This window comes from Lepisma saccharinum, chromosome 18 (genome assembly GCF_977018435.1).
Source record: "Lepisma saccharinum chromosome 18, izLepSacc3.1, whole genome shotgun sequence".
In the NCBI taxonomy this organism is placed as follows: Eukaryota; Metazoa; Arthropoda; class Insecta; order Zygentoma; family Lepismatidae; genus Lepisma; species Lepisma saccharinum.
In genome coordinates, this window is record NC_139246.1 from 5,031,508 (window position 1) to 5,045,004 (window position 13,497).

Consider the following 13,497-nt stretch of genomic DNA (forward strand, 5'->3'; position numbering starts at 1 on the left):
TCCTGTTACACCATTTGACGTCATACCACACCAAGTATGATTGCCTTTAACACTCGATTAGGTGCTACACCAATCACGGTGTTGCACCACTTTTGGTGACAAATCAGTTGCATATTTTTTATAGTGGAGTGCAGTTGTTGATATCGGTGGGTATGGGGGAGGGGGATCGTTTTAGAAACTGAATTTACGGGCCGCGTTGTCACGGAGATTGAGAATCACTGATGTATGGTGTTGCAGTGAGCTTTTAAATTTAGAGAGGCAACGACCATATCGTTTATCTCGAAGAAATGTTCAATCTACCCCAGTTGAAAGATTGAGCCTTGGCAAATCTTGCGATGGTCACGCCTTGCCACCTTACTCCAGTCCCTGTCGTGATGATATGGCGAACATGGAAGCTTTCTGATTATTCACTTTCTGTATCAGCTCGAGAATTGTGTTGATTTTTTTATCGACAGACTTCGATGTTTTACATGAATCAAAACCTGTTCCATCGCGCGGAAAATTGATCCAAAGGCATGGGCCGCGTAATCAGAAACCTGCCATCTCGGAGTACTTTCACAGGTTGTTATCAGTAAAAACCGTTTGTATGCACACTAAAATAGTGAAAGAGCACGTCGGAAACTGCTATCAGCTCCAAACCTAACACTCCCAACCTAACGACGTAAAATTGTAGCTGCTGTTGTGGAATGTCGTGTTGGGGCTATATTCACTTGCGCGAAGGCTTCGAGCTGTTCTGCTTCAAGGTAAAGAAACACTCTATAGCCTCGTTTACACCCAGGTTGCTAACACATGTTACCAACAAATGTTGGTAACATTTCGAGAAACACTTGTGAATTTGTTATCAACGTCTCATGTTAGAAACAAATTTCCCGCGTTGACAACAGAAATATGTCTTTGCCAGTCCGGTAGAATAGTATAGTCTGCAAATAAAATAATTATGCAACAAAAGATTCATTGTACTACGTTAGCTTTTGTTTAGATAGACAAACATCAAATTAATGTTAAATAAAGCAAATAAGTTCGGTGGAAATAATTATCCCTCGATTGTACAAAAAAAATATTAAGCAATGTATATTTTCAATATATAATTTTTGTAATTGGTAAGTTTTTTTGGTGGGGCCTCCGGATCCCCTCCCTAAATACGTCCTTGGGAGTCGACATATTTGTGTCAATTGACAGATTATGAGTTTTGTGTATACCAAAGGAGAAATAACACTTTCAAGCTGTGGTACATACTTTATCGGGATCTGACCAGAGTATATCGCAGAGCAGGCCAGTAATCGGGATGTCCGTTGGCCGCAGGATCCTCCTGATCTGCTCCATGCTGTCGAGGTCAGGGCTCAACCCTCCGTGGCAGCAGAAGATCTTGTCGTCGATGATGGCGGCCACTGGCAGGCAGTTGAAGCAGTCGATGAAGGTCTTCCACAACTTTATGTTGTATCGACGTTTGCCTGGTCACAATATAAAAAATACCATTAGTGTTATTTCATGGATAAAGCTAAACCCTTTCGGAAAGTGTCTGATATTGATCGCAAAATCATGTTATAAATTCAGGTCAGGGAAGCCTAACAATATCGACTGCCCCTTCATATTTTTGAAGACATTTCATTACCATTGGCGCAGAGGTGCCCACCGGGATGTTTCATGACGCGCCTGCGTCATGGGAATTTTTATGGGGGACAAAATTTTATACCAATTCTATATATCTTCACACAAAAATAGGGGAGGATCGTATTGTTTGATTGAATTGTTATTGAATATTAGATTTGGTTCTTATGTATAGTTTTTCTACCTACCTATGGGTGATCGAGGAGATAGGGTTGAAACGAAATACCACTTCTTATGCCTTTAGAATCGGTTTTGATGGAGGGGGATGTGGTATTAGCAGTAATAGATACAAAGTTAGTCGAGCAGACAAACTGTGCAGAATAAGGTTGACCAACAATGGCACTGGGCCTAAAGTATCTAAAGTAAACATATATTGCTTAAGCATGTCCGTATTATACAGTGACGCAACTACAGGGGGTCAGGTTGGACAAACATTGACGGCCAAGGGCTCCTGCAGGGGGCACAGACGAGCAATTACCCCTCCGATTTCAAATTTTATGTAAATAAAAATTCATTTTGTAAAATTTTCTTGCTTGCTTCGCTCGCATTATCTGCTTTTCTCGTTTTCGTCATGTTCAGAGCTGTAGCTAGGGGCGGCGGTAGTCGGCCATGGACGTCGAATGATCTAAATGGAAAAAAAGTTGCAAAAGAGAGAATGCCATGGCGTCCAGTGAAATTATTTGCGCTCTATTAAATCAATATTGTTTTCAATTGCAAAAATTGGATCTAAAAATTTTCTTGCTCGCTTCGCTCGCACTATACTTCTTTTCTCTAATGTAATGTATTTCAATAATATGTTTTGTACTGTATATTTGTATTGAATATGCTTTGAATATATACAATTTAGTGTTAGCTAGTTGCATTTGTATTTTCTTATTTTATGTCGCTCCATGTTGCATATGTGAAACATATGTTGTACAGTGGGATCCACTAGTATTATCTTGCAAATTGTCCATCACCATGTTCGTGAACTTTATTTGACCCAATAAGAGCTTCAAGAATTAAAAGAAAACTCAAAACAAGCTGTTGACAACTTCTGTACCAGCATACATAAAAATCCATCGCTCAAAAACGCATACTGTGTAAGAGAATAATTAATGAAAATAGTCATGGACAATTTGCAGGGTAATACTAGTGAATTCCACTGTACATGAAAGTTACGCATGTATCTTCGGAATGCAATTTATCATTCATTTTCTGCCATTCAAAAACACAGTTTGTGTGCTTGATTTCCATTATTAGTTAATGTGAAATTGACTGTGTTGAAAAATATTTCAAATCGTTTTTTCCAATCAAATGCTTTAGCACACACTTCTACCCTCTTTTTGCGTAATTTATGAGGATAATAACGTAGTAGTAGTAATAAAGCCATTATTAATGTTATTATTAGTGTTCTTGGTACGTTTATCCTGGTACTTGCCCCACCACCCCACAGACAAAAATTCGTGGTTGCACCTCTGGTATTATATTTTTCCGCAAATTTTGTGACAAAAATAATTTGAGTAATTAATTCGGCATAACCGGGGGGGGGGGGCAAATCTTCTACTTTCTTGGGGGGGAGTGCGTCATGGGTCTTGGAGGGGATGGGGGAAATGAGCACATCTTCATTGGCGTTAGGAGTTCTAAAGTATTTTCTATAACGGGATGTTAATAACAAAATGCAATAACTATGAATTTCAGAACACTAAAAAGAAAAAATAATAATCCTTTGTTTTTGTAACAGAAAATAAGGCAGATTTTGTATTTGAATTGTGCATGACAAATAATGTAATGTAAGCTTAATTTCATTTTATTTACCTACATGAGCCAATTGCTTAACGAAAATTGCCATTTTTCACTATATGTAAATCCATATTTAATTCCATATTTTGATTAAATTAACTACATACACATAAATATTTACATATCTAACACCTTCTTTAAATATTTAGATATGTGAATGCACCCACATTCGTCGTAGAAGCCATACATCCGGCTGATGCTGGCGCACTCATGGTTTCCTCTCAGAAGGAAGAAGTTCTCGGGGTACTTTATCTTGTAGGCGAAGAGGAGGCAGATGGTCTCCAGCGACTGCTTCCCTCTGTCCACGTAGTCCCCCAGGAAGAGGTAGTTCTTCTCCGGGGGAAACCCCGTGAGTTCGAAGAGGCGCAGGAGATCATGATACTGGCCATGGACGTCTCCTGGAAGTAACAGACGCATAGATTATACAGAGTCAAATCTAATCTGTATCCAAGCGTGATGTTCATGTTAATCTTATGATTGCTCAATACACTTAAGAATATAAATAACAGTATTGGCTCAAATTTGTTATGGAAGTAAAAACAATCGTTTACTTATTCATATTTGGTTTTGATTGATAAATTTGGTATATTGTATGTATTACTTAGCATTTTGGTTACTTATTACTAGAGCCCGGAAGTTTGGCAAAATGCCTCTTTTTATCTACTGCATATATTGATAATTTTTTTCCGGATATACGTTTCTTATGTTGTTTCGAATGTTTTAGAAGCCTTTTTATTTTGCCTATTTTGGACCCCACTAACTATTTTTAATTATAATGCTTTTTTTTGCCTTTTTCAATGAAATTTGACTATTTTTTTAAAAAAAATGTTGGCATTTATTTTTCTTCCGTTTATTATGTGAATAATTTTCGCCTTATTTAAGCAATATTGAACTCCCGCATGTTTCATCATTGCTGAAGGAGAAAAGTGTGAGAAAAAAGTATTTCATGCTGAGTTAGGATATTGCCTTTCGGTTAACATTTCCTAGTGCATGATTGACTGCTGGTGTGGAGAGGTTGATTTCGAACACAAAGAAGATATTTCTGAAATCTCCTTCTCGAACCCGAAAATTTCAGGAAGTTGCGCCTGAGCTTAGTTTACCTCCGCAAACTGTCTTGACAAGATGGGGAACCTGGATATCAGCAGCTATATATTATGCTAACAACCTTGAAAAAATCAGTGAGGTGATCGATGTTCTTCCAGAAAATGAAGAGGCTTCAATTCGTCAAGTAAAAACTCCTGTGCTATTCAGAACTGAAGAATGAACTGTCGTTTATTTTTGCACATTATGGTGCATTGCCAGAGACAATTACAAAACTAGAAAAAAGAGGTGAGACTCTTGTAGCATCCATGAAAATCTTCGAGGAATCTATGCAGCAGATGATGGAAGTGCCAGGAGAAAAGGGGTCAGCTGTTGCGGAAAAGTGCAAACGGGTAGTGAGTGCAAATGAGGACTTGAAACAATTGAAAACAATTTGTGATATTCTAAAAGGTGAAAATGCTGTTACCGAAATGAGTCCAGCTACATTAGCTTGTTTTATGTAAGCTCCAATAACTTCTGTCGAAGCAGAAAGATCATTTTCTATTATGAAAAACATTCTCTCTGACAGACGACTATCAATGAATGTTGAGAACTTTAAAAAACACTTTGTAGTTATGTGCAATCAAGACGGAGAAAATTGAAATGCTCTTCCCAATGCAATGCAATGCAATCCCATATTGCCAGAAATTATATATAAAAGTAAGCGACTTCCAAATGTGCCTTTTTTTCGGTTTATTTTGCCTTTTTTTCATTTTAGTGCCTATTTTGCACATTATAAATGCCTTTTTGTCTGCCTATTTTAACGAAAATAAATGCCTGAACTTCCGGGCTCTACTTATTACTTTTCTTCTTTCCGTCCTGGGGAAGGGTGTTCCTTGTGAGTATCCGTGAACGATTTCATTTCATCTCTAGACCTCTGATTCTTAGGTTCTAAAAAGTGTGCTTTTAGGTTCCTAAAATAGGCTCTAAAAATCCTAAAATAGGCTCTAAAATCCTAAAAAAGGTTCCAAAAATCCTAAAAAAGGTTCCAAAAATCCTAAAATAGGTTCTAAAAATCCTAAAATAGGCTCTAAAATCCTAAAATAGGCTCTAAAATCCTAAAAAAGGTTCAAAAATCCTAAAATAGGCTCTAAAAATCCTAAAATAGGCTCTAAATCCTAAAAAAAGGTTCCAAAAATCCTAAAATAGGTTCCAAAAATCCTAAAATAGGCTCTAAAAATCCCAAAGTAGGCTCTAAAATCCTAAAAAAAAGTTCCAAAAATCCTAAAATAGGTTCCAAAAATCCTAAAATAGGCTCTAAAATCCAAAAATAGGCTCTAAAAATCCTAAAATAGGCTCTAAAATCCTAAAAAGGTTCCAAAAATCCTAAAATAGGTTCCAAAAATCCTAAAATAGGTTCTAAAAATCCTAAAAAAGGCTCTAAAATCCTAAAATAGGCTCTAAAAATCCTAAAATAGGCTCTAAAATCCTAAAATAGGCTCTAAAATCCTAAAAAAGGTTCCAAAAATCCTAAAATAGGTTCCAAAAATCCTAAAATAGGTTCTAAAAATCCTAAAATAGGCTCTAAAATCATAAAAAAGGTTCGAGGAACCCTAAAATAGGTTCCAAAAATCCTAAAATAGGTTCTAAAAATCCTAAAATAGGTTCCAAAAATCCTAAAATAGGTTCTAAAAATCATAAGTAAGCTCGAAAAATCGTGAAGTAGGTTCAAAGAAACTTAAAATAGTTCAAAATTCCTGAAAAATGCTGATTAGGTATAGTCACCGGCAATGAAAATGGGACACCTATATCCTGAAATACGCACTATCTTGCATAGCGTTATGTGTGTTGCCTAACCCTAAGGCAATGGCAGAACTTACCATAGGAAATTTGCTATTAAAATCGACTCTTCGCCGTATAGTTAGGCAACAATATTTTTTTCATGTTATCCACAGTCAAACTCCTCAATTTTGTCTGTGAGGATCATCTTATATGATGAACAAAAACATAGTCAGTGGTGTAAACTTCAATGCTGAAATGTTAGTTTGCAAGGCTTGAATGCCACAAAGCACCGAAGTGACGCGAATGTGAGCAAGACCACACAGATCAGACCACCTTGGATTGTACAGGTAACTGTGGCACCGGATATTTTGCTTTGTTTAGAGCTTTGAAAAATCATCATCCACTTGGAGGAAGGGAAATCGACAGAGAGTACGTTTGAAACACGTTCGTTATTGAATTGTTTCGCGACCAAACAAAGTAAATGCCTCTGTATGACATAAAAATCCTGTAAAATCTTTAAAAATACACAAAAATCTAAAGAAAGTCTTGATTTAGGCGCATAAACATAAAATAGGTTCTAACAAGCAAAATATTTTTTTTAGGCACTATAAAACATCATCAGTTGTTTCGTTTCTTAACGAAACGCTGACATAACTCATTATTTATTACATACCTGTAAAGGGAAAAAAAAAACAGGTTAAAAACCTAAACTACGAGGTCTAATCATCACTCAACCTCATCTTCGCGATTAGCCGAAAGTGGAAGAAAAGCAAAGTAAAATAACCCAAGTCAATCATTCGATATGATTTCCGCAGCTTGACCCATCAAAGCACTGAACGCAGAAGTTTGTGGAATCAGAATTTATGAACACTTCTACGTACTATTGACAATTCAGAAAGAATAATATGCTTCAAGTCCTAAGTAAATGTACGTTTTAATGAAAGTATATTCCTTGAAGTATACGGTTGATTTCTTGAATTTGATGAGGGTGGACTAATGCTTGAGGTGGGGTAATTTTAGGTGGGCAGCTGTCCATCCTCATCAACTCTCGACGCCGTTCTTCCTTTTATGTACAGTGACGAAACTTCTGGGTCGTAACATCATTGAGAGTCAATGTGATTGATTATTGCAACCCAGTGGCAGGAATGCTAAGCACAATAAACCGAATCGATCAATCAAAACCAAATGTTAAAAAGTAAACGTTTTTTTTTCACTTCCGTAACTAATCGAAATTACGTGTATGATAGCAGGCGTATGCACTTTTGAACTGCAAATAAGGACAATGTGGATTATAGTTTGTTTTCCCAGTCTGCATCAATTAGCTAAGGATTAATTTTTCAGATAAAGCTTCTGCATGATACAGTTCCAGAGAATATGTGCGATTGGTTGTGAATCATTGATTATAATAGAAAGTCTTAGAAATGTGTGTCGTGGATTTGTGTAAAATGTTATGCAAGACAAGATCATAAATGTACATTTCTATTATCCACTATTATCTTTGTTTTATCCAACATTTTATTCCTTTCTTCTTCCTTTTCGTGCTGATTGGTGTCAGAGTCCTTTGACTGTCTACATCTTGTTCTGTCTTCTTGATTTCTTTTAGTGTTTTTTTCTGTCCCTTGGTAACTGTCTCTGATAGATATCGTTCCCTTTCATAAACCACATGATGTCGAACCTTAGTATTATTCAAAGAAAATATGGATCCAACATTTGAGGAACACATAAACAGTGACCTTCAAGGAGTCAAAATTATGGCAAAGTGTGGGAAAACTCACCACGTTAATTTGGGTTCGGATCGCAATGAAACAGGAACTGTGTCCAAGAAATTTAAAATGTATTGAAACCTTGGAAAAAAACGCAATATGTGCTATGGTATCTCGACACACATTTATCAAAAACTGTTCAAAAGAAATTTCACATCAATTACGGAAGGACACCACCTTATGTCAAGAACATAAAGTTCTGTTACGAAAGTTCCAAGAAACAGGGTGTGTGTCATCTTTCAAGGAAGAGTCTGCGATCGGCATCGGAAGAAAGCGTAAAGCGAGTGTTTAAGGCGAGGAAGGACAATTACGCACTAGTTGTGCATTTGTTTCAATATTGTCAGATTGGGCACTGCTATTTAAAAAAGGGTTTAGTATGCAAGAGAGTATGAATTTCTCTCCTTGTTGCAAGTGGAAACTGTTTTTCAACTTGATCAGTAAGCTAGACACGATGTTTGAAAAATATGATTAATAAGTATTTACAGAATTCCATGTATTCCTTATGGGAAATTAACTTCAACTTCAGATTACGGCTAAACAAATGGGAGTTTCGACTTTTCCTACTACTATGTCATAGTTCAACGTGTCCTTTTCCGTCCATGTACTTTTCTACGACAGTGGATGTTTGATATTCTCATGAGAACAAATAAAAAAATGGTCCCATAAACTTAATCCATTTCTCCTTGCCTCATTCGGCCATGCTGGCAGTGTTGCCAAGCCTAGTGTGCTTAAAAGATCTACATTTCACCATTAATAAAGCTAAAGATGACTTTCAAGGAGCTAGATTAACGAAGGCTGTATCAAGTGCCTCCTAGGGTAATTTTAGGTGTCAGAGGGGTGATGAAAGTGATGGCAATTTATTCTTAGTTTTCACCGCCTAGATTTGGTGGCATCACCCATTTCAATAATCCAACGATCTTCATATGAAATCGAAAATAAAAGATTCCCGGAAAATAATATTGTCATTTTCACCTTAGCCACAACGCTATATATAAAAATACGTGGGGGGAAGAGGAGGGTGACGCAGCCTATATATGGATATCACGTCACGTGCAAAATGTACTCATGGCAAAGGTTGATCTTTATGGGCTGGGGCCAGTGGTAGCATCATGTTGGGGCAGAGGGCAGGTGCCACAGTTCACAGTCAAACGAGTGCACGAAAGAGCCAGATCTGGCTCCAAAAGAGTGAATTTGGCCACAGTGATCTGTAGCTGCACCAGCGATTTGTTTGATTTGGTTGATTTAGTGTTTGAAGTCCACTTTATGCACAGTAAGGCTAATCGGGACTGGACCTACAGCTTAAAGTGGAATCCGAACCTAGGGAAAATTGTCCCTCCTCGCCCTAACTCTAAGTAAAAAAAAATCTGCTTGTTGTTCCATGTATACAAGGTGCAAATTCTCCAGGCTTTGTAACCCACAGGCAATATACTGGAGCATTAAATAGCATGATATGTACTGCCATTACGTCAGTTACCTCAGAGGAATCTGCCAAAACATGGAGTTTCCCATTGATATGCTTCGTTCAACTAAAAGCGCTGACGTGAAGGTTTACTGATGATGTCAAAAAGACTTAGTTACTCCAAACTTTGCCATAAATTTCACTTCTCTATCTTCAAAACTTCGGAAGGTACAAACGACTGTAACCAGGGAGAGACTTTGTGAACACACTGCATAGTCATTCTCCCGAAAAGGAAGTAGATTAATCTTGTGGTGGTCTTTATCGTAGTGCTTTGTTGTTCTGCGTTATTTTCCGGCGTTCTTCCCTTCTTCATTTCAATTTTACTCTTAGATTTCTAGCTCTCATCCAACATAAGCCAGCAAAGAGATTGAAGTGAAAATGGCCAACGGGTAAACATTTCCGAAAAAAACAAAAACATTCTCTGAAAAATATGGACCAACATGTAACTATGTTACAGACGAGCTGTCAAATTTGAACGCAACCAAAATATTCTCCCAATTAAACATTTGTAGTCTCACTTGTTCACAGTATTGAATTTATCTCTGGAATTTCAAAATGAACTGTACTTATTCCTAAGTTACACATGAGAATCAATTATAAAATGCGTTTTCTGCATATCCACGCTAATCAGTTTTGCAAGAAAAAGAACTTCGTTCTGAAATAAAATATTAATGCATCACTGTTCTGTTCACAAGCACCATACCGTGAATTGTTAGTTTACAGTAATGCATGACACCACTCATTCCCATGTTAAGTGTTTTAGATTTAACATTCGGAGTTCGTCTTTCAGAATCGTGCAGAAAATAACCATATTACTTACACCGAATTTCTAAGAAAATGTCAAGTAATGCTGCATGTTGCATGTATTTGAGATGTTGTAAACCTGCAATTTCCAAAATCGAACATCTACAGCAATACAAGGAAAATTTCATAAGGAAATTTTATCTGCATTTCAGTTCTGCCTGTCTGTACAAGTATATATGTTACATAGATAAGTTATGCAGCTTGTACGAGACAGTAACTTGTGCAATGTACATTATCTTCTAAAGAACTGTAGGAAGTTAATCTGAATTGGCCAAGTAGCAAACAACCATAATCTCGACACTTGATTGTTCCCAAGGGTTTCTGATAACAGTATTTTCATCATCAGAAGTGTACTAACCTTGTAACCAAAAGAAACGCTCTAAGATATTACCTGCCGGAAGGAACAACCATTTTTCCGCCTTGGTCTTCTTCCGACGGGGTGATGCAGGAGAAGGCCATTCCATGCTTTGGCGTTTCGTTTCAGGGTCGTACCTCACACACCAGCTCTCATCCTCTGTAGCAATGCATTGCAAGAAATTTGGATCTGAATCCTCCAGATTTCTTTCTCTTCCCACGCCTCAAAATCGCTTTGATAGGTCAGAGATTTGAGGATATTCTGGACATCCAACGGAACGTGACGAGGGTCTTGACCACCATCCCGAAAGAAGACTTTTCTAAAAGTTTCCAGGACATATACAGCCGTTCTCAACGGTGCATAGCCATGGGAGGGGACTACTTCGAAGGACAGTAAGATAGGTTTCATTAAGAATTCGTCTACTTTTGATATTCAGGATCATTCACCGAACTTTATTGTCAGAGGTTGTACTTGTATAATAGATAATCCTTGGTGAAACCATGCAGAATATTCGGGGTGTAATGGAAGTAATGTGTTCAACATTTTCGGCCACTTGTCCCTTTCTTCCCATTTCCATGGTTGCCACTTGGTAGTCATTGATTAGAGGCTAGGTTTCCTCTGGAGATGGCCACAGTAGGAATCGAACCTGAGCCTTCCGTTTGTCAGTCAGGCTCCTTATTCGTTTAGCATGCGGAACCTGACATGTAAGTGATTTAAATGTGTTGTTCGAATTCGGGACTACACGCTTACTTGTAAAGGCAAGGTACCCTAAATATTAGGGAGACAGTTTTTTCATACTGAAATCCCAGGTTGCTGATAAGTAAACAGTACTTACTTCCTGCTGTATTAAAGTCATGTTTGTTACTTCTGGAGAATCCAACAAACAATCAAATTCATTATTGACTAGCTGATGGCCCGGCGCTGCAAGGGTATTTATTTATCCCAATCTTTTATTAGACAGGAAAATAATGAATTCTAACTATAGTGTTGCTTGCTGAAGGGTGGGTTCACCAAAGAATATAGAGACTCCGAAAACTATGGATTCGACACTATTGTAGGTAATTTTTGACATTTCATTTTTCACCCCCTCTCCCCCTCCCCCATGTTGATAGGTGATGAACTTGGAGTTAAACGTCATTGGGAGTGTCACTATTCATATTAGCGACCCAGAAAACGATGGATTCCACATTAATATCGGTCGTTTTCGATTATTTTCACATGTCACCCCTTCCCACCCCCACCCATAGTGGTGCCAGGGGTGTCTTAGCCCCACAGTATTTCTTTCCAGATTGCAAGTGATATGTGTGCAAAGTTTGGTTGAAATTGCTCCAGGCGTTCGAGATTTATGGCTAAACAAACACACACACATACATCCATTTTTATATTATTGGTTAAATCAGTCTCTGGTTTGGATAAAGTAGCACACCAACTTCTCAGTGTAGTTTTGTACTTACCGATAAGGTTCAGAGGCGCTTCTAGTTCCAGGAGTACGGGTTGATTCAAAAATATCTCTCTCGCTCGAATGCACAACGTTCTCATGTCGATATCTGACAAGTGAACATTCTTTGTGTTCTTCGAACCTCGAGCTGCAAAGGGAGAAAATATGTTAACAAAATTTAATTTCAATCTTACGGCTAGTCTCTAAAAAACTATAGTTCTTTTCCAGTCTTACGGCAGGGGCTCTATATGCTGGCAAGGGAAGTGGGGAGCGGGGAAGCGACGAATCCAGCGCGATAAGAAACGCAGCAGCCTGTAGAACGAGGTGCACGTAGTAGTTTCTCCCCGACGTCGTGATTCTCGGCGCCACTGCTGTTGTCTGGTTGGTCTGCTGCGTATTCCCCGCTCCCCACTTCCCTTGCCAGCATATAGAGCGCCCGTCGTAAGAGTAGACAACACTTATAGTAAAACAAAGACATAGATAAAATGAAGAGAAAAAGTCTTTCCTAATATAATCTCATTATTTTGTGTGACCATTTATGGGAATTAGACAACAAAGTTAACAATCCATATCTACTAAACGTTGGATATGTCAAAAAACCTTCTTCTTCCTCTTTTGCCTCATAGCGTCAGGGTTGCCTTTATCCACTCCTTCCATCTCTCCCGTTCCTTTACCATCCTCTTAAATTCTCTCATTCCTTTATTTTCTCCTCTTTCTTCTATTCCTTTTTCGAATGTCTTTCGGGGTCTACCTCATGTTCTTCTTCCCTCTGGTCTAGCTTTCATAAATTGTTTTGCTTTTCTATCTTCGTCCATTCTTACCACATGTCCGAACCATTTTAATTGTCTTTGTGTCAGTTTTTCTTCTATTGGCTTCTGATTTAATTATTCTCTGATTCTTTCATTGCGTACTCTATATCTTCTCGTTTTACCAACAATTCTACGGAAGCATTTCATCTCAATTGTCATTATTTGTCTTATTTCTTTTCCTCTTAGTGGCCAGCTTTCACTTCCGTGTAGTACAGTGGGATCCATGAGTATTATCGTGCAAATTGTCCATGACTAATTTCATTAATTTTCACTTACATCTTATGTGTTTTTAAGCGATGGATATTTATGTATGCGGGTGGAGAAGTTGTCAACAGCTTGTTTAGAGTTTTCTTTTAATTCTTGAAGCTCTGTTTGGGTCAAATAAAGTGCACAAACATGGTGATGGACAATTTGCACGGTAATATTCATGGATCCCACTGTACAAGAACTTACAAGTATGAAATTCACGGTATTGGTTGTCGTCTTCTTCTTTGTTTGGCACAAACCGCCTACTAGTGATTTCCTGCCAGAGGTGCTAGTTGGGAGCAGTACACTCTTCTCAAAGAACCCCTACACTTTGGTAACACTTTTCTTCTTCTGATACCATGTCTCGAAAGTCTAAAGACGTGCGTGTTTTGTCATTTGAAAGTTTGTTTACGTTACGATTTTGTGCTTCC

The 13,497-nt window shown here is 37.9% G+C and overlaps 1 protein-coding gene across 1 annotated transcript in view; it reads right to left on the reverse strand.

The window, feature by feature from the left end:
* Positions 1 to 13,497, reverse strand: part of LOC146002350 (serine/threonine-protein phosphatase alpha-2 isoform-like) — a 40,926-nt gene that overhangs the window by 17,561 nt on the left and 9,868 nt on the right. The window contains exons 2-4 of the mRNA XM_083140079.1: positions 12,028 to 12,159; positions 3,558 to 3,788; positions 1,237 to 1,451 (exon numbers count right to left, since the gene is read on the reverse strand). Of these exons, the coding sequence (XP_082996205.1) occupies positions 1,237 to 1,451; positions 3,558 to 3,788; positions 12,028 to 12,159 (578 nt within the window). The remainder of the gene's footprint in view (positions 1 to 1,236; positions 1,452 to 3,557; positions 3,789 to 12,027; positions 12,160 to 13,497) is intronic.